The sequence below is a fragment of the Phoca vitulina genome, unplaced genomic scaffold, assembly GCF_004348235.1.
Source record: "Phoca vitulina isolate PV1807 unplaced genomic scaffold, GSC_HSeal_1.0 scaffold2, whole genome shotgun sequence".
NCBI classification, from domain to species: Eukaryota; Metazoa; Chordata; class Mammalia; order Carnivora; family Phocidae; genus Phoca; species Phoca vitulina.
Window position 1 is genome coordinate 72,304,445 of NW_022589705.1, and position 20,918 is coordinate 72,325,362.

The 20,918-nt window shown below is 46.8% G+C and overlaps 1 protein-coding gene across 2 annotated transcripts; it reads right to left on the reverse strand.

Moving 5' to 3' along the window:
* Positions 1–10: 10 nt before the first annotated feature.
* Positions 11–5,524, reverse strand: MANEAL (mannosidase endo-alpha like). Of its 2 annotated transcripts, XM_032387487.1 has the most exons (5): positions 4,916–5,524; positions 3,605–3,714; positions 2,655–2,731; positions 1,510–1,553; positions 1,161–1,276 (listed from the first exon to the last, which is right to left on the reverse strand). In XM_032387487.1, exons 1-5 carry the CDS (start codon positions 5,463–5,465, stop codon positions 1,248–1,250), a joined length of 810 nt encoding a protein of 269 aa, XP_032243378.1. In that variant the 5' UTR covers positions 5,466–5,524; the 3' UTR covers positions 1,161–1,247. The 2 variants fall into 2 exon arrangements, with proteins under 2 accessions (XP_032243369.1, XP_032243378.1); XM_032387478.1 differs by having other exon boundaries at positions 11–1,553.
* Between the last annotated feature and the right edge of the window lie 15,394 nt (positions 5,525–20,918).

The following is a 20,918-nucleotide window of genomic DNA, read 5'->3' on the forward strand; positions in this document are numbered from 1 at the left end:
GAATGCTTACTTGAGAAGACCATGTCATATTTAATTAATAGAAATCACAGTAGCACTGAAAATGGCTCTACTGAGTGGGCCTCATTCGGTTTAGGCAGCTAAAGGGAGGGAGGATGTCCTGGTCCTCTCCCTGGAGCTAGATGGTCATCTGGGGAAATGTGGGCTCTGGAGCACAGAGGTATTTTCTTAAGAGGAAAAAAAAAAAACCAAAACTCTCAGCATTGGAGAAAACTGCAAAAAAAGGAAAAACTGTGCTCAGGCACTAGCTACAAGGCCACGCCAAATAAGGAAAGCTGGATCCTGTAAGCTTCTGGAAGAAAGGAACCTTTCCATGTGAAGTCTCTAGCACATAGTAGGTGCTCTGTCAGTATGTGTTGAATGAGTGTACGAAGGCTCAGGGTTATTTCCTGATCGTTGTGTTCAGGAGTCTACTGGGAAGGGCTTAAACCTAGAATTTCCCTCTTGGGAAGTTTCAAATGTGATTCTCTCACTTGGAGAAGACAGAAGAAGGCTGAAGAGGCAGCAGGGCACGTGCTTGCCCAGAGCCCTGACCCCTCCTAACAGCAGTGACCTGGGGACTGCTACGCAACACCAACCTGCTGAGTTCCAAGCTCAAAGGGATCATTTTAAAGTGTTACAACAGGATGTGGAGTGGCCCTGGGCTGAGTCCAGTCACCCGCCAGCCTCGCTGGGGCCCTCTCTGGAACCCTGCCTCACTTCCTGTCCCTGCAGAGCCCCCCGGCCCCACATGCCTGAGGAACAAGCTTTGTTCCACATGGGCCCAGGCTCGATGGCCCACCCAGAGGCGCCCCGCTGCTGACTGGGAGACCAGTGAGTGCCTCCAACCTCAGCTGAGCCCCACACGGTGACACCTTCCGGGGAGGCCAGGACATTGACACCTCATGGCTCCAGCTCCTCACATCAGCCACTGCTCCTTCTCTTTGATGAAGTGCTCTGCCCAGCGGCGAGTCAGCTCCAGGTACAGGCTGGGCTGGTGAGGCAGGTAGTCCAAATACAGCCGCGTTGGCGTCTTCTTGGGGATGGCCTTCTCGATCTGGGTGCCCTCGTGCCACTCATTGAAAGACGTGATGGAGACGATCTCGGGCCTCACGGTCAGGGCTGCCTGCAGGGCTGTCTCATAGTACTTGCCATTGACCCTGTTCCGAGTATTGTGGTTGTTCCAGGGCCGGATGCTGGTGTCAATGTAGCCAGGCCCCACGCTGGGGATGAACATGAGGTTGTGGGCATCACAAAAGCTCTTCACAGCCTTCCAGTTCTGATGGGAGGAGCCGAAGGAGAAACCGTTGGAGGCAAAGTAGGTATACATGCCATCAAACCCAGCAGCCAGGATGTCGTGCGTGTGGCCCTCCTCCACCAGCAGCGCGATGAAGACCCCATCGTAGGGGGTGTTGCGGATCGAGTGGGGCCCGTTGGGTGTCAGGAGGTGGGCCCAGGCCTCAGGGGATGTCAGGTATGAGTCGTAGATATAAAAGAGTGGGAGGCTCTTACCCATGCTGTTCTTATAGCGGTAAAATGCACCATGGGAGCCATACCTGAGGAGCGGGAGGGAGAAGAACCTGAGCTGGCGGCCGAGGAGGGGGGCAGCCAGCACAGCTGTAGGACAAGCCATGGGCCAGATCGTTCCTAATGCCTAAGTGCGATTTGGGATCCAGCCTGTCCCCACGCTTGCACTCCTCATGCCCCTGAGCAAGAACCTAGTTCCCACCCACATCTCCCCAGCCTCAGCCTCCCTCCATTCCTTGTCCCATACCACACCACCCCCCTCCTCCATTGGGATGGAAGCAGCCAGCTAACCGGTCTCCAGGCTCCTGCTTCTGGCTCCCTGTGATCCACTATCTAAGGGATGAACCAGATCTGCTTGCTCCTGACTGAGACCTGCAAGGCCCCTCCAACTTGATCTGGCCCTGCCCACCTCCACCCCTTCTATTACCCCATCTCCACACACCAGCTACATGGACCTCTTACTCTGCTGTCAAGCTTGTCCCGTGATGAGCCTTTGGATCTGACAGCCCTCTGCCTGGAATTTTCTGCCTGCCCCAGATCTTTGCAGAGCTGACTCTTCCTTCAGGTGTTAGCTCACACGTCCTCTCCTCAGAGAGGCTCCCTTGACCACCGGTTCTGAAGTCTAGCACCCATTCTCAGGCGTGCTCTAACACAATACCCTGCTCTATTCTTTATTATCACTTTCTAATCGCATGGGTCACTGTGATTTTTCATGTGTAACTATTGTCCGCCTCACTGCGGCCACACGTTAGAATGTAAACCTCGCCAGTCCTACCCATGACTGTACACCCGGGGCTGAGGACAGTGCCCGGACACCTGAAGGCACTCAAGTACTTTTTGAGTGAGTGGATGAAACCTGCAAGCACAGTACAAGCCACTCTCCCATATATTAACTCCTCTAACTCTCACAAGACTCCAAGGTTAAGAGGCTTGCAACAGATCACAGATTGGAGGCTGCGGAACTGAAATTCAAACCCAGATTGTTGACTGCAGGCCTAGTACTGTATTACTAGGAAGTAGCTGCTGAGGACACTGGCATTCTGCCCTGGTGTCTCTCGACCTACCCCTCTAAATCTATCCCCTCCCCCTTTTTGATCCCCATTGAGATCCAGGCCCCACAGCAGCCTTACGTGTCAATGATGTACTTGATGTTGTCATGCAGAGTGATGTCATCCCGGCCCTTGTAGGGTTGGATATGGAAGGCCACCTGCCACAAACAGAGGAGGTACTGGTCAGGTGAGTACCTGCCCAGGGGCCACAACCTATAAGGCTCATGTTTCCACTGGGGCTTGGAGGAGGAGTCCTGGCAACAGTGGGCATAACAGAGATAAAAGCAGCCACTGCCCTTAGGGTCAGAAAAAGAGGGCCAAGAAGGCTGGCCACCTCCCACAGCAGGGCATCTGGGAATCATTCTGATGGGATGTCACTGGATGGCTAATAGGTCTGAGCTTATGTGCCAGCTCCACGTGATTGGCATTAGCTGTCTGAAACCATGGGAAGAAGTTTGCGGAAGCTGTCAGGCAGAGGTGCTCTGATCTGTTAAACATGTCGGTGATGGGCTCAGGAACGGGGTGGGGCTCCTCTCTGCTGTTTCTCTTCCTTCACCACAGGAGAGGGGAATGACTTATTTGGTTCATTGGGGGAAAGTAACTGGACATGCTTAGCTCTGCTCCATCATTCCTCTTGAAAGTGCACCCGCCTGCCTGTACTTTACTCCTTGAGGCCCAGCACTGCCTCCCACTAGGGATCTGAGACGTTTGGTTTCTGGGCCCGTTTGGCCCTTGCCTGCTCTCTATCCAGAGTCAGGGTCTGCAACCTAAATCTATCACAGTGATACTTACTCAATCTTCCATTTCTCCTATATTTAGTTTTCCCAATTTTCCCCCCAGAATTCAAGAAAATAACAGTGACAGGTGCTATTTATTAGAACCTCACCCACCCCCCACCCCCCACCCCACACATACCACTTGCTGTGTATTTGCCATACCTGGGCTAAAGCCAAAAACTAACCCTGTGGGCAGAGAAGGGGAAATCTCCAGAATGGGCCAAAGAGCACCTGACCTCTTCTTTGGACACTCACCTGGATGTTGTACTGATGGGCGGTGTCTAGAATGGCGGGTACCAGGTCGTCTGAGGGTTCCCCGTTATCATCAGCCATGCCAGGTGGATACCAGGACAGGACCAGGACGCCTGAGACACAACACAGTAGCTACTTCAGAGGCACACAGTACCCCCGCAACAGAGATGCGTTTCCTCCCAAACCGTCTTCAACTGCAAAATGGTTTCTGAATGAAACCTTGAGCGAGGCTCCTGCCAGGTTCACTTCCTGCGGATCAGATCCCAGAGCCTAGCGTCCCGGAGCTGTCCACGCCCGCGGTGCTGAAGCGCCGCGGCCACGGGAACCTTTGCGCACCAGGCGGGAAAGGAGCCTGAGAAAAGCCAGGAGGACTCAGACTTCCGCTTGCATCCGCAAGAAGTAGAACAAAAGGAAATAGTGGATAATGCCACACCCATCTGGAAGCCACAGTCCTCTCTCTGGAGAAGAGGGGCCCCTCTAAGGTCCCGCAGGGATAAGAGCCCCACACAGAGGTCATCTGATGCTTCCCGAGGGAAATAACATTTGTCTTGTAAAATCCTGAGGGGTAGCCTCTGTGTTATTTATCTGTGAATACCTCCCACCATTGTCTCTGTCATTCAACCCCTCTCCCATTCACTAAACATCTCTAGATAAATTGAAATGTGTTCTAAACTCCAGGAGAATTCAGTGACACAATCCGAAAGAAGTGAGCCTCCCCACCCGAGCCTGCCTACAAAAGAGGCTCCCAGGGACCTCTTTGCAAGCAGAGTACTTGAAGAAAAGCTCCTGCCCCCCTACTGCAAACAGCAGGGTCCAACATGGGCAAACTTTCCTTCCTGCAGCCAGCAAAAACTGGAAGGGTTGGTGCCCTATCTTGTATCTGGTGTGAAAGCATTGGCCATCCCAGGCGTGGCTCCTCTGAACTCCACTCCTGCAGGGCCAGGATGCCCAGTCCTCACTTACCAAGCCTAGAAGCCCAAGAGACATGAAGACTTTCTCCTTCTCCCTGCTGTCCCTACTTGGGACAGCTCGGAGCAAATGCCTTCTTCCACTGGCCCTCCCGGCAGCTCCGCCCTATGAAAGGGCCCTGCTGTGAGGGGTCAGATGGCAGAGATGGGGAAGTCAATACCAGGAGTTGGGGGGCGGCGCCGCGCGGTAAGCGCTGAATGAAAATAGAAGGGAGGGAGTAAGAAGCTAGGCGGAAGGGTGAGTGGGATCAGAGGCCCGGTGACAGGACCAGCGGGAGCTGGGGTGTGGAAACTGAGGAAGGGTGAGGCTGGGGAACAGGGCCGCCCGGGGGTGGGGGGAACTCACCGATGGCGGCTTCCTTGAGCTGGGTCATGTGCTCCTGCAGCACCTCGGGGTCCCGGGAGCTGTAGGGCCCCAGCTCCGGGTAGAAGCTGGAGCCCAAGTCGTCGGGAGGACTATGGCGGCCGCGGGGATAGCTGGCCGAGATCTTGGGGTCCCAGTGAGGCACCATGACGTGGTCCCAGTGAATGTAGTGGCCCTCGCGCCGCGGACTCCCGTACCAGGAGTAGTAGAAGGCGTGCAAGTCCGAGTAGACGCGCAGACTCTGCCCGGGGGCGGGCTCGGCCTCCGCGGGAGCCGGGCCCGGGGGACTGCCCGGGTCAGCGGTGCGGGGCGGCGGCGGCGGCGGGGGTGGCGCGGCGGGGGCGGCTGGGGCCCGGGCGGCGGGCGCGGGGGCTCCCTCCGGGCGTCGCTCAAAGGGCGCCAGCTCCAGGCCCGGGCCCAGCGCCGGGAGTCCGTCTGGAGCCTTGAGCGTGCGCAGGCCCATGAGGGTGCCGAAGGCGAAGAGCAGCACCAGGAACAGCGCGATGCAGGCACGGCGCCGCCGCCGGGCCATGGCTGCCCCTGCGCTCCCCGCTGCCCGCCCGGCTACCTCCCCGCGCGCCGCGCCATGGCTGCCCGCCCGGCTCCCGCGCGCCGCAGAGCCCGCGCGCGTCCCAGGGAGACGGCGACGCCGAGCGCCGAGCGCGGCGTGGGCGGCTCCCCGCCTCTCCCCCGCAGTGCGGGCGGGCCCGGCACACAGCGAATGCAGATGGCGCAGACCAAGTGGTCAGGAGCCGAGGGGGGAGTGGACGAGAGGAGAGGCGAAGAGTAGCAGAACTGCGAGTTCCCGGGCAAAGGAGCAAGGGCCTAGTCAAGCTGCGTGGCTCGGGGAGCATTTGTCGCCTTTCGGCCCGGGCCAGTGGCGTAGAGGCACCCAGTGGAGGAAAGGGAATGCCCTCCTTCCGGAGCCCAGGAGAAGGTCGGGGCAGCGGCGGTCAACGGTGTGTGGGAGCAGAGGGCAGGGTGGGGAAGAATGCGACTGTCAGTGTCCGTCTCTCTCTCCCAGGATCTCCTTACCCACTCATCCCTCTTTACTGACTTCACTGACAGCCTCTGTACTCATCTCAGTGACCTCCCTTCTTTGCATTCGGCCCCCCATCCCTCGGACCCCCTCTCCCACCCCAGGCAGCCTCTGAAGCTTGGGGCGCTGGGGAACCCCCAGGGATCAGACGCTACAGACACTGGCTAGAGCGTGGAAAGACGAGGGAGACCGTGACTTGCACAAAGTCACACGGACCCGGCCTAAAACCAAGGGTCAGGACTGGCTGGAGGGAGCTCTTGTCACTGGCCAGACTGTTTGTCCTTGCACGAACTCCTAGAATCGGTTGAGGACTATATGAGATAGTTACCCAAAGTCACTTTATAGAGGGCCTGACAAAATTAGCACTCAGTCCATGTTCGCATTCTTTCTGGACTCAGCTCCAGAGGGCTGGCCCTGGGTCGTTATTTACCCTTCTAGATTCCAAGGGGGGCTGCAAGAGCAGGGTCTGACAGTTCCCAGGGCTCTCTGCTGTGTGAATACCAGTTTCTGGGCTGATATTCTCTAGGCAATGATAACTTTTTCACTCAACACTGAGTTCCTACTCCGCATTATTCGTTATTTCATTTATTCAGAAAATAGTTTTGTTTATTGTCTGCCTCCTTCACTGGTCCATGAGGACAGCAATCTTGTTTCAACAACTGCTCTAGCTGCAGTGTCTACAACAGAGCTTGGCATAATAGTAGGCACCGGATTCTTCTTTCTTATGTGAAAGAATCATAGGAAACCCAGGAAGAGGAGGAGCAAAGTTGGGAAATGTGGGTAGGCCTGGAGCCCAAGAAAGCGAGTTTGAGAGAATTCATAGTAGTGAGTGTGAATTAAGTAGGATGCTGGCATCTCCAAGCAGCAGGCACCTGATTCAAACTGGTTTATGCAGTTTGGAAATGTATCATCTCACAGTGCAGGAAATCCAATGGTAGGGCAGACCCTGGCTCACCAATTTGGAACAATTAGGAACCTGAGACGCTTCTGTCTCACTGCTCTACTGTGCCCACCATTGACTTCATACCGAAGCTGGCTCCCCTCATATCACAGAATGACTGCTGGGGGCAACTGAGGCAGCATGCTCCCCTTTCCCATCCAACAGGCAACAGTAAGACTTATTTCTCTTTCCCAGAAGTCCTAAGCAAGCTTCTCCTTAGATCTCACCCGTCTAATCTGACTAAGTCCTGTTCATCCCAAACAAATTGTTGCCAAGGGGGATGGAACTATCATGACTAGATTAGATGAAATGTTTGGAGAGGATTAAATGTTGGGGAGAAGGCCATGATGTCTACCATGGAATTAGATGACTCTGGAAATGAATAAGAATGGGAAGAGAAAAAGAATAAGGATGGAACTTTCAGGAACACCAGCATTTATGCATTGGGCAGAGGAAGGACAGCATGTGAGGGAAGCTGAGGAAGAATCAGGAAAGAGGAAGTAATGATGTAGTTTTTGGTTTTGGGGTTTTTTTTTTGGAATGTTGTTGTGTGTTGGTGGAGTCCAGAGCCGGCAGCCAAGAAAGAATTCTTGAGATGTCTTTGGTGCAAAATGGTGGTTTTATTAAAGCACAGGGACAGGACCCGTGGGCAGAAAGAGCTGCTCCCTGCTGCTCCCAGCTGCCCTGGGATTGTGAGGTGCAGTGATTATATACGTTGGGGTTGGGGAAGTAAAGATAAGGGAAGTTCCAAAAGGACTTTCATATGCTAAAGAAGACTTGCAGGAGGAATGTTATAATCTGCCTATTTCAAGTATTTGTCAATGGGCTGCAGGTTATAAGGACATTTAATTTTATCTACATTTCCTTCTGCCTTTGTTTCCCACATCAGTTAAGAGAAGTGAGAGTAGATGTCAATGGTTTTAGAAAACTAGTGGAGCTTTCCCCATCTCTCAGTCATTCCCCTATTTCTGGAAATGCCCTGCAATATAATGGTGGCTTCCCCTGGCCTGGAGGCCCTGACATTACCACCCAGCCATACTTTGATCCGGGGCTAGAACCCTGACCCACAAGGAACCAATGAGAGTGCCCTGTTTCCCATTGTACCAGTCACAGACACCAACCCAAGGGTCATCAATTACAATCCTTCTCTGGGATTTTTCTCTCTGTTGCTGAGGGTAGATTCCATCTTTTTCTCCAAAAGTAATACCATTAGGGAAGGAACAAGGAACAGAGAGGAACTTAGTGGTATTGGATCCCTGATCTTGGTTTTCCTTGAGGCCTGGTTTCGGTGTGAAACACTGAAATAATCTTCCAGTAAATTAATCTTTCATTCTGAGCAAGATGAGTTCATGGAGTCGACTTTACCGGTTGCCTGTCAATCTCAAGTAGAGATTGATAAAGGGACTTGGGAGAAGGGCGGGCATTTGGAAGGTAATCAGAGGAAGCAAGAGCAAGGAATTGAGGAGAATGGGACAAAAAAACAAGAGGCAAACGAGTGAAGGGTACATTATGGAGGTTTCTGCTACAGCTAATGGGGCTTTGAGTCTGCCTTCTAAGAAGTGTACAAATGCCTCCCAGAATTACAAGGTTAAAGCTAAAGCAATTATCTCCTGGCCCCCATCATCCATGGGTCGAGTGTTTTCCTTAGGGCTGTTAACTTCCTCACCCTTCTGGTCTCCTTTGTGCCAGGTAGGCTCCTGTGATGTCAGAGAAGGTCCTGAGGCAGGCATAAAGACAGACAGACACATCGTAGGTTTGAAGTGGGATGCTGCCAGATAGAGGTAAGTCCGGGCTTAGCAGAACTGTCCCTCCTAACTGTACCATCCAGAAAAAACAGACTTAGCAGCTTAAAACAGCAGGAAAGTGTACTATCTCACAATTTCTGTAAGCCAGAAGTCCAGGCACAGCTGGTTTTCTGCTTAGTCTCACAAGACCAAAATCAAAGTGTTGGCAGGACTCTGCTCCTTTGTGGAGGCTTTAGGAATGGATCCGAATCCCAGATGGTTGGCATAGAACCTCAGCTCTATGGAATTGTAGAACTGAAGTTCCCACTTCCTTGCTGGCTGTCAGGTGAGGGTCTTTCTCACCTTCAAGAAAAAGGCTGCCTGCATTTCTTGATTTGTGGCTGCCTTCCTCCATTTTCAAAGCCAGCAATGTCAGGCTCAGCCCTCACACACTGAATCTCTCTGACTTCCTCTTCTACTCGGAAGAGCTTGTGTGATACATCAGACCCTGTTGGATACGCCAGGATAATTTCTCTGTTTTTTGTTTTTTTTAATTTTTTTAAATTTCTCTGTTTTAAGGCCAACTGATTAGTAGTAACCTTAATCCCAACTGCAAAGTCCCTTCACAGCAGTAACTCTATTAGTATTTGGAGGAATAGCCCAAGGACAAGAGTCTCAGGGGCAGGGACAGCTTCAGAAATCTTCTTACCTCGGAAACTGTTGCTGGAATCAAAGTGAGCCAAGGGGTTGTGACTTGTGGCTTCAAGGTTGTCTGCTACACCCACTCTATCAGTTAGAACGCGTTGGGCTCTAGATAAGAAGGGAGATAGCTAAATATGGCTAAAAGCAGTGCTTCTTCAACTTGAACATCATATCAATCCTTTGGGGATTTTGTTAAGATGCAGATCCTGATTCAGTGGGTCCGGAGTGAGGCCTGAGATTCTGCATTTCTTTTTCTTTCTTTCTTTTTTTTTTCATTTCTAATAAGATCTCAGGTGGTGCTCATTCTGGTGGCCTCAGACCACACTTTCGTACTTAAAGTATAGTGAGTTTATGACCCCACATTCTGAGGAGTCTTTAGATAGGCTGGTTTTAGAGATGGTTAAATCCAGTGGTTCAAAGACACCGGGGCATCATATCGTCTTATCTGTGGTTTCTTTGGCCTTCCCCTCATGGCTGAAAAAGGATGGAAGCAATTCCAAGCATCACATTCCCACCTGACAATATCCAGATGCAGAAGAGGAAATGGCTGTCTTATTTTTTTCTTTTAGGAAGAAAAAAGAAGTGACATGCCCCCAAGGATGTAGAATTAGAATAGCACTGGGAGCCAGAAGACAGGGGAGAATTACCTCCAAACTTCTGAGGGAGAATAACTTTGAACCTAGAATTCTATAATCAATTTAACAAGTGTGAAGGGAGAATAAAGACATTTTTAGGTATCCAAGGTCTCAGGGTTTTTTTTTTTTCTCCTATGCTCCATTTCTTAGGAAGCCACCAAAGGATATAATGAGAAGGTAAATTTTAAAAGGTGAGGGGAAACTTGGGATCTGGCAAAAAAGAAATCTAAGACAGAAGAAAAGCTTTGGGGAGCCCCAGGGTGACAACTGTGCAAGTCCAAAGAGCAGTCTGCCCCCAGAGGAGTGGAAAGATACCCTAGGGCAGGTTTGTCCAGGGAATGACTGAAATTGATAGACATCCTGATATACAACCCAGTCCCAGCTTTCTTCTGTGGCTGTGTCATTATTTTAGGTTAAATCACTAGTAGATACATTATATTCTATAATACTTTCCACTATTGAGCCAAATGTGAACTATGATTATATTTCCTTTCTTGTATAATTTTTGTTTCTCCTGGAGTTAATAATTCCCCTTTTCCCCGTTATTTGTTTTCTATATCTTTATTAGTTGTTTCTCCTAAACTCTCCAACACGGTTATAGAAATCCTTTGAATACTGTCTTCTACACAGTTCCCATATGAGGATGTCTATCAATCAGTGAATAAGACAGAGTGGTCAGATGATGAGAAGGGTTGTAGAGAAAAGCAAGCCCGGGTTTGGGGGAGGAGGGCCGGGGTGGAGATGTTTTGTAATTTTTATAGGTTGGTCAGGGAAGACCTCACTGCAAGGGTGACCCGAAGGGAGAGAGGAAGGAAACCATGCCGACATTTGGAGGAAGAGAGTTCCAGGCAGAGAGGGCAGCAAGTTCAAAGTCCTGGCATAGTTCTAGGTACTGAACATACAACAGTGAACGAGGCAGGTCAGCTTCATGCCTTGGTGGAGTTTGCATATAATGCTGCAGTGACCAGAGCAGCTACTGGGGCAGGTGGAGGCCTCTGGCAAGAAGAGGCATCTTCATTTGCTGCTGCCCAGTTTGGTGCAATGGAATTAAATAGACATGAATTGGAGTGCCTGCTCATTCACACACCTGCTTAAGTGGCCATTTTGTTCCCATGATCATGGCTTTTGGACCAGTAACAGACGTCTGACCCAAGCTAGACAATTATTCCTCCCCAAGAATTCACCAAAATTAGCTGTGGGGGAGGCAAGTTAAAAGGTCATGCAGGCTCAAGGACACAGCAGAAGCCAGAGTAGACATGAGAAGCCAGGTAGACCATGAAAAGCCAACATCATGAGGAGACCAGAATTTAAGAGCAGGTGCCATGAGTAGGCTGAGGTGAGCAGTCTGTCTACAAAAAGGAAAATGCAGCAACTATGCTATAAGACGAAGAAACCAGAGATCATTTGACCTCAGGAGGAAAGAGGAAGAGAGAAGAAGCAAAAGACTTTTTGTTTGTTTGTTTGTTTTTAAGGAGAAATCAGCTGCCTCAGTATCTGGCAGCTTTCAGACCTGCTTCATTTGCCACCAGGTCATCCAGTTCATTCTTGGTAGATATTTCCATCCACCTAATAAGTCCTCTCTCCTTCACTTGAGTAGATTTAAATATTTCTGTCTGTGGCAGATAGACCCTAGCATAGTCCCCGTGATCCCTGTTCCCTGGTGTGCATGTCCTTCTGAAATCCCCTCCCCCTGCGTGTGGGTGGAACCTGTGACTTGCTGCTAACCAGTAGAATATAGCAAAAGTGAGAAATTCTATAGATGTAAGTAAGGTCCCAGATAAGTTGAGTCTGAGTTAATTGAAAGGGAGATTATTCTGACTTACTCATGAAAAAGGCCCTTAACAGAAGGACTGGGTGCCCCTGAGGTGATAGATTCTTATAGGCTTGATTAAGTGAGCAGCCACTTTGGGAAGCTCATATGGCAAGGAGTTGTGGGCAGCCTCCAACCAACAGCCACCAAAAATCCAGCCTACTCAGTCCTACGGTCATAAGGAAATGAATTCTGCCCACAAAGTGAATGAGCCTGGAAGCAAATTCTTCCCTAGTTGAGCCTTTGATGAGAATGCAGCCTAGCTAACACCTTGATTGCTGGCTGTTAGACCCTGAGCAAAGGACCCATCTAAGTTGTGCCCAAAACTGACCCATGGAAAATGTGAGATATTATTATATGTATTCTTTTAAGATGCCAAGTTTGTGGTAATTTGTTAATACAGCATAGAAAAGTAACACTGTCCTTCCAACCAACTTTGACCAAACAGATAGGCTTGAAACTTTTAATCAGGATGCCCAGGTTCTAGTCTAAGCTTTGCAGTAGTTTTCTTGGACCCAGGCAAATGTCTTTCCCTCTCTGGGCCTCAGGTTCCTCATCTGTAGAATGGGCAGATGGACTAGTGGAGCTCTGATGTCCTTTTCTTTTCTTTTAAGATTTTATTTATTTATTTGATAGAGAGAGAGAGAGCGAGAGCAGGAACACAAGCAGGGGAGTGGGAGAGGGAGAAGCAGGCTTCTCGCTGAGCAGGGAGCCCGATGTGGGGCTCAATCCTAGGACCCTGGGATCATGACCTGAGCCGAAGGCAGACGCTTAACGACTGAGCCACCCAGGCGCCCCTCTGATGTCCTTTTCAGTTGCAGTGTTTTGGATGTTGTCCCTGACCACTGTCCTATTGTGGAGTGATGTATGTTGACTCCATTTCTTATCTCAGAGGGCTCCAAAACAAAATTACTGCCCTCATCTGAGGGTGTAAATCCTAACTCATTGTTTGGTCTTCCAATTTTGCCACAATCCTTTTGTGAAACCATGCAGCCTCCCCCTATTAATATAAATGTTTGGGGGGTAAGGAGTGAGGAAGGGACTGTATTTGAATAGTTGTCTATGGTCTATAGTGGAAACCATATTATATGAAAGGATACAGCTGTTTCTTTTTTTTTTTTTTAAAGATTTTATTTATTTATTTGACAGAAAGAGATAGCGAGAGCAGGAACACAAGCAGGGTGAGTGGAAGAGGGAGAAGCAGGCTTCCCGCTGAGCAGGGAGCCCCATGCGGGGCTTGATCCCAGGACCCTGGGATCATGACCTGAGCCAAAGGCAGACGCTTAACGACTGAGCCACCAAGGCGCCCCACAGCTGTTTCTTTTAACTCTGGATCACCATAGTACCTCTTCCAGGAGTTTTGAATAAGCTAAGGAAGATGCTATGTGGGAGACAAGGGAAAGAAGAGAGCAAAGGAGAGAGACAGAGACAGAAACAGACACACAGAAAGAGAGAAATGGATAGATGCTATTTTGTTTTATTTTTGTTTTAAGATCTTATTTTTTTTTAAATAATTTCTACACCCAACATGGGGCTTGAACTCACAACCCCAAGATCAAGAGTCACAGGCTCTACCAACTGAGCCAGCCAGGTGCCCCAGATAGATGCTATTTTAAAGATAAAACAACTGAGAAATTATTGGGAAGGTAGAAGAAGAATTTTTTACACAATTTTCAAGTAATGTCATACATCAATAAAGGACATTACAGTTGACTCTTGAACAACAGGGTTTGAGCTGCATAGGTCCATTTATACATGGATTTTTTCCCCCCAATAAATATACTGGAAAACTTTTTGGAGGTTTGTGCCCATTTGAAAAAACTCACAGACAAACTGCATAGCTTAGACATATCAAAAAAATTAAAAGTTGGGTATGTCATGTATTCATAAAACGTATGTAGATATTAGTGTATTTTATCATTTACTACCATAAGATATACACACACCTATTATAAAAGTTAAACTTGGGGTTCCTGGGTGACTCAGTTGGGTGACTGACTCTTGGTTTCAGCTTGGGTCATGATCCCAGGGTACAGTCTACTTGAGATTTTTTTTTTTTAAGATTTATTTATTTATTTTATTTTATTTTTTTTAAGATTTTATTTTTTATTTATTTATTTGACAGAGAGAGACACAGCAAGAGAGGGAACACAAGCAGGGGGAGTGGGAGAGGGAGAAGCAGGCCTCCCGCGGAGCAGGGAGCCCGATGTGGGGCTCGATCCCAGGACTCTGGGATCATGACCTGAGCCGAAGGCAGACGCCTAACGACTGAGCCACCCAGGCGCCCCAATTTATTTATTTATTTTACAGAGAAAGAGGGCGAGAGTGCAAGTGGGAGGAGGGGCAGAGGGAGAGAATCTCGGGGCAGACTCCCCCCGAGCATGGAGCACGTCGTGGGACTTGATCCCAGGACCCTGAGATCATGACCTGAGCTGAAATCAAGAGTCGGCCACTTAACCGGCTGAGCCACCCGGGCGCCCCATCTGCTTGAGACTTTTCCCCCCTCCTTCTCCCTCTGCTCCTCCCCCCATTTGTGGGCTCTCTCTCTCAAACTAATAAATAAAATCTTTTTAAAAAGTTAAAACTTATCAAAACTCACTCACACACTTACAGAGCATATGTGGCACCAGAGAAATGTAAACAAAAGTAAAGACGCCGAATAAATCATAACTGCATAAAATAAACTGTAGTGCGTACTGTACTACCCCAATCATTTTGTAGTTGCCTCCTGTTGCTATTGCAGTGAGTTCAAGTGTTGCTAGTATCTGCTTAAAACAGCATGTGATCAGAGAATAAACTGGTGGTTGCCAGAGGAGAAAGAGGTGTGGGGATGGGTAAAATGGGTAAAGGGGAGTGGGAGATAGAGGCTTCCAGGTATGGAATAAATAAGTCAAGGGGATGAAAGGTACAGTATAGGGAATATAGTCAATAGTATTGTAATAGCGTTGTGTGGTGATGGATGGTAGCTACACTTGTGAGCACAGCATAAGTTGTGGAACTGCTATGTTGTACACCTGAAACGGATGTAACGTTGTGTGTCGACTCCACTTCAAGTTTCAAAAAGCAACATATGATTGATGCTACTCATCTCTGAGCGGGAAGTTAGTCTCTCCAGTAGATTGGGTATTGCAGTAAAAAGTGATCTCTCATGGTTCTTGTGTATTTTTTGTGTTTAGGGCAATATTGTAAACTTTGACTATCACCAGGGGACCCATGTGAAATGCCACTAGTGATGCTGGAAGTGCTCCCCAGAAGCAAAGTCATGACATTATAAGAAAAAGTTGAATTGCTTGATATGTACCGCAGATTGAGGTCTGCCGCTATGGTTGCCCTCCATTTCAAGATAAATGAACCCACTGTAAGTACTATTGTTGGAAGGAAGGAAGGAAGGAAGGAAGGAAGGAAGGAAGGAAGGAAGGAAGAAAAAAGAAAGAAAGAAAGAAAGAAAGAAAGAAAGAAAGAAAGAAAGAAAGAAAGAAAGGAAGGAAGGAAGAAAAAGAGAAAGAAAGAAAAGGAATTTCTGAAGCAGTCGCTGCAGCTGTGCCAGCAAGCACAAAAACTTTGCATTTCTTGCAAAGTACCTTTTTATCTCATATTGAAAATGCAGCTTTTATGTGGGTGCAGGATTACTATAAGAAAGTTCTACCTCTAGGGGCACCAGGGTGGCTCAGTCGTTGGGTGTCTGCCTTCGGCTCAGGTCATGATCCCAGGGTCCTGGGATCGAGTCCCACATCGGGCTCCCTGCTCGGCAGGAAGCCTGCTTCTCCCTCTCCCACTCCCCCTGCTTGTGTTCCTGCTCTCGCTGTCTCTCTCTTTGTCAAATAAATAAATAAAATCTTAAAAAAAAGGAAAGTTATATCTCTAGACTCTAATATGATTTGAGAATAAGTGAAGTCATTATATGAAAACATAAAGCAAAAGAAAGGTGAAGGATCTTAAGTTGGAGAATTTAATGCCAGCAAAGAATGGTTTGATAATTTTAGGAAGAGGTTTGGCTTTTAAAATGTCAAGATAAAAGGAGAAGCAGTGTCTGCCAACCAAGAGGCAGCAGACAAGTTCCTAGATGCCATTAGGAAAACCATTGAGAAGAAAGGATATCCGTCTGAACAGGTTGTTAATGTAGATGAAAGTGCCCTATTCTGGGGGAAAAAAATCCACGAAGGACATTTATTAGTAAGAAAGAGAAGCAAGCACCAGGATTTAAGGCAGAAAGGGATAGGTCAACTCTACTGTTTTGTACAAATGCAGTCAGGTTTGTGATCAGGACTGCCTTCCTATATAAAGCTGCTAACCCCTGAGCCTTGAAGGAAAAAGATAAACACTGGTTGCTAGTATTTTGATTGTACAATAAGAAGGCATGGACAATGAGAACACTTTTTCTGGATTGGTTTCACTGATGCATTGTCAGGAAGTGTCTTGCCAGTAGGACTGCCTTTTAAAGTTCTTTTGATATTGGACAATGCTCTGGCCACCCAAAACCCCATGAGTTCAATGCCAAAGGCATCCAAGGGGTGTATTTGCCCCAAACACATCTCGAATTCAGCCTCTAGATCAGGGAGTCATAAGGACCTTTAAGGCTCATTACACATGGTACCCTACAGAAAGAATTATCAATGTTATGGAAGAAAACCCCAATGAAGAGAATGTCATGAAAGTCTGGAAGGGATTACACCACTACAGATGCCATCCCTGTTATTGAAAAGCTGTGAAAGCCATCAAACCTGAAACAATATATTCCTGGTGGAGAAAACCATGTCCAGATGTTTTATATAATTTCACAGGATTTACAAGAGAGCCAGTCAAGGAAATCATGAAAAAGATTGTGAATATGGCAGGGGTGCCTGGGTGGCTCAGTAGGTTAAGCATCTGCCTTCGGCTCAGGTCATGATCTCGGGGTCCTGGGATCGAGCCCTGCGTCAGGTTCCCTGCTCTGCAGAGTCTACTTCTCCCTGTCCCTCTGCCACTCCTCCTGCTTGTGCTCTCTCTCACTCTCAAGTAAATAAATAAAATCTTAAAAAAAAAACCAAAAGATTGTGAATATGGCAAACAATGTGAGGGGTGAGGGGTGAAGGGCTTAAAGATATGGATCTTGGAGAAATTCAAGACACCACACCAGAAGAATTAACAGAAGATGACTTGATGCAGATGAATACTTCCGAACCGGGTCCAGACAATGAGGAAGACAGAGAAGCAGCAGTGCCAGAAAACAAACAGACATTAGACAATCTGGCAGAAGGGCTCGATTAGTCAAGACTGCTTTTGACGTTTATGACATGGATCCTTCTATGATCCAGGCACTGAAACTGAAGTGAATGGTGGAAGAAGGATTGGTACCATACAGAAACATTTTTAGAGAAATGGCAAAAAAGGGTTAGACAGAAATTACTATGTATTTCCACAAAGTTGCACGGAGTGTACCTGCCTGTCCTGCCTCCCTTTCCTCCCTCCCCCCTCCTGCCCCTCCTCCACCTCCTTCACCCCTGCCACCTCTGAGACAGCAGGACCAACCCCCACCTCCTTCTCTCCAGCCTGCTCAACATGAAGGCAATGAGGATGAAGACCTTTATGATGATCCACTCCCACTTAATGAATAACAAATAATCATCACGCTATATAGTTAATAAGCTGACCTGTTGTGTGCGTGTGTGTGTCTTTGTGTGAACATCTATTAACTGTACGACAGGAGAAAATCTTTTCCTCTTGTCGTAGATATTTTGGAATGAAGTCATATGTTTGATTTTTGTGTCATTGTCATTATCATCACCTAAGTATTTGTCGCATAGAACTCTGTGCGCAAGACTTGTGTGGAAGTGGATGGGCTATCCTTATGGAGGCGTACGACCAGTGATGTTTAATATACAATTAATAATGTGTTAGTTTTCCTCACTGTCTTACAACTTTGCTTTCAAAGAATTACATTATTGTACAGTATGCCTCTCTCTCTCTTGTAATTGGAGAAACTGTTTATCAGCTTATCATCATAGGTAAGTGGGTTTAAAAAAATGAAACAGGGCACCTGGGTGGCTCAGTTGGTTGGGCGACTGCCTTTGGCTCGGGTCATGATCCTGGAGTCTTAGGATCGAGTCCCACGTTGGGCTCCCTGCTCAGCAGGGAGTCTGCTTCTCCCTCTGACCCTCCTCCCTCTCATGCTCTCTGTCTCTCATTCTCTCTCTCACAAATAAATAAAATCATAAAAAAAATTTTTTTAATGTAACGATGTGTCCAATACTGTATTATGAATATGACTGTGATACTGTGTGTCATAAAAATTTTATAATGATTCATTCATTAGTGTGTAGGCTACCATGAAGCAATCATATCAATTACACTAGGCTACCATAAAACAATCATATTGCTGCTTCTCATTATCAATGCATGAATCGTTATACCAGTAAATAAATATGAATGTCTTTTTCACATTATCTTTTCATTTTTGAAGTGAAATGTTAGTAAAACATATAATATCTACAGTGTTTTGTATCATATAATTGGATATGGATGTAGGTACTGACAGATGATTCATCTTGTAAACAGACAACATAAACTTACAGTATCGATAAATACAGTACAGTTCTATAAATGTATTTTCTCTTTCTTATGATTTTCTTAATAACATTTTCTTCCCTCTAGCTTACTTTAATGTAAAAACACAGTATATAATACATATAACATACAAAATATGTGTTAATCAACAGTTTGTGTTAGGGCCCTTGGGTGGCACAGTCAACCAGTTAAGCATCTGACTCTTGATTTTGACTCAGGTCCTGATCTCAGGGTGGTGGATCAAGCCCCACATTGGGCTCCATGCTCAGCTTGGTTTCCTCTCTAAAATAAATAAATAAATCTTTTAAAAAAAAACAGTTTGTCTTATTGGTAAGCCTTCTGGTCAATAGTAGGCTATTAGTTAAATTTTTGGTCAAAAGTTATACACAGATTTTCAATGGTACAGGGGGTTGGCACCCCTTACGCCAGCATGTTCAAGGGTCGACTGTATTTCCCTCTAAGGATCTGGGGAATTCCTGTAATAAAGGGAGTGTCCACCAAATATTCCATGTGTTCCCCTACATTTCCCATTCTCCTTGAAATAATAGAACCATGTAAATGGACCTAGCCAATGATCTTTGAGCAGAAGTGACTTGTGTTACTTCTGAGATAGTTAAGAATTTTGTGTGTCTTGGGGTGCCTGGGTGGCTCAGTCAGTTAAATGTCTGCCTTCGGCTCAGGTCATGATCCCAGGGTCCTGGAATTGAGCCCCGCATTGGGTTCCCTGTTCAGAGGGGAGCCTGCTTCTCCCTGTCCCGCTCCCCCTGCTTGTGCTCTCCCTCTCTCTCTGTCAAATAAATAAATAAGTCTTTAAAAAAAAAAGAATTTTGCGTGTCTTATACACCTTCCTCTTCCCCCATCCCATGTTCCTGATTCTATAAGGTCAACATTTTAAAGATTCTGTCAGTTTCTTCCCCCTGAGGACTGTAAATGAAGCAGAGTCCCTACTAAGCCACACTGAACATGTAAAGAAAGCTAAAAATCAATTTGTTGAATTAGGTCATTGAAATTTGGGGGGATTTACCTTTTGTAGCAGCAAGCAGTTAATTACAACAAGCAATATTCTTTTTTTTTACTATTTATCTTTATTTTTTTCATTTTATTTTTTAATTTAAATTTTAGGTAGTTAACATACAATGGAATATGGGTTTTTGGAGTAGAATTCAGTGATTCATTACTTACATACAACACCTAGTGCTCATCAGAACAAGTGCCCTCCTTAATCCCCATCACCCATCTGGCCCATCCCCCACCCACCTCCCTCCATCAACCCTCAGTTTGTTCTCTATCATTAAGAGTCTCTTATGGCTTGTTTCCCTCTCTCCTTTTTTTCTTTCCTCCCTTCCCATATGTTCATCTGTTTTATTTCTTAAATTCCACATATGAGTGAGATCATATGGTATTTGTCTTTCTTTGACTGATTTATTTTGCTTAGCATAATACACTCTACCTCTGTCCATGTCATTGCAAATGGCAAGATTTCATTCTTTTTGATGGGCAAGTAATATTCCATTGTATATAAACCACGTCTTCTTTATCCATTCATCAGCTGATGGACTTTTGGGCTATTGTTGATAATGCCAAGCAATACTCTGGTCCTATGTTCATATCACTGAGTGCACTCTCTCTTCCATGTTCATTCTTTTTTTTTTAAACATTCTTAAAAAAAAAAAAAAAAGATTTTATTTATTTGACAGAGGGAGAGACAGCCAAAGAGGGAACACAAGCAGGGGGAGTGGGAGAGGGAGAAGCAGGCTTCCCACAGAACAGGGAGCCTGACACGGGGCTCGATCCCAGGACCCTGGGATCGTGACCTGAGCTGAAGGCAGACGCTTAACGACTGAGCCACTGAGGCCCCTCCATGTTCATTCTTTTGCCCAAATTCTCTTTTCTTGGATTCCCAGGAATCAGTTTTTATACTGCAGATGTGGAGGTGTGTTGTGATGTGCTTTTATATACTTTAAGGCTATGTTACCGGGTGTATACAAATTTAGAATTATTTTGTCTTCCTAATTTATTGACATTTTATTCATTATATAGCATCTAATAATGTTTTTTTGCCTTAAAGTCTAATTTGTATAATATTAGTTTTGCTTCACTGATTGTCTTTTAGTTACTGTTTGTATAGCATGTCTTTTCTTTAACATACCCAAATCCTTATATATAAGAGTTTTTGTTTTTTGTTTGTTTGTTTGTTTAGAGTGGGAGAGAGAGGGAGGTGTGTAGTGGCATAGGGAGAGGGAGAGAGAGAATCTCAAGCAGGCTCCATGCCCCACATTGAGCACGACACAGGGCTCGATCTCATGACCTGGAGATCATGACTTAAGCAAAAATCAAGAGTCCAACGCCCAACCGACTGAGCCACCCAGGAACCCTTATATATATGATTTTTTTAAAGCAGTAAAGATTTGCTTTCTAGAAACCAATTTGACATTTTTTGTTTTTTAATAGGGGTATTTACTTCACTTATATTTAATAGCTATTTATACATTTGAGTTTCAAGATAATTATAGTATTTGTTTTCTTTTTTCCCCACATGTTCTATGTTCCTTTTCCCTCTCATCTTTTAAACCTTTCTTTGAGGGGCATCTG

Excerpts from the sequence above, each read along its gene's own strand:
- MANEAL (XM_032387478.1), bottom strand. The coding sequence starts at position 5,465 with ATGGCCCGGCGGCGGCGCCGTGCCTGCATCGCGCTGTTCCTGGTGCTG. Across the intron at positions 3,715-4,915 it reads GCTCAAGGAAGCCGCCATCG|GCGTCCTGGTCCTGTCCTGG; the intron begins GTGAGTTCCCCC and ends GTTGTGTCTCAG. Across the intron at positions 1,554-2,654 it reads ATCAAGTACATCATTGACAC|GTATGGCTCCCATGGTGCAT; the intron begins GTAAGGCTGCTG and ends CCCGCTCCTCAG.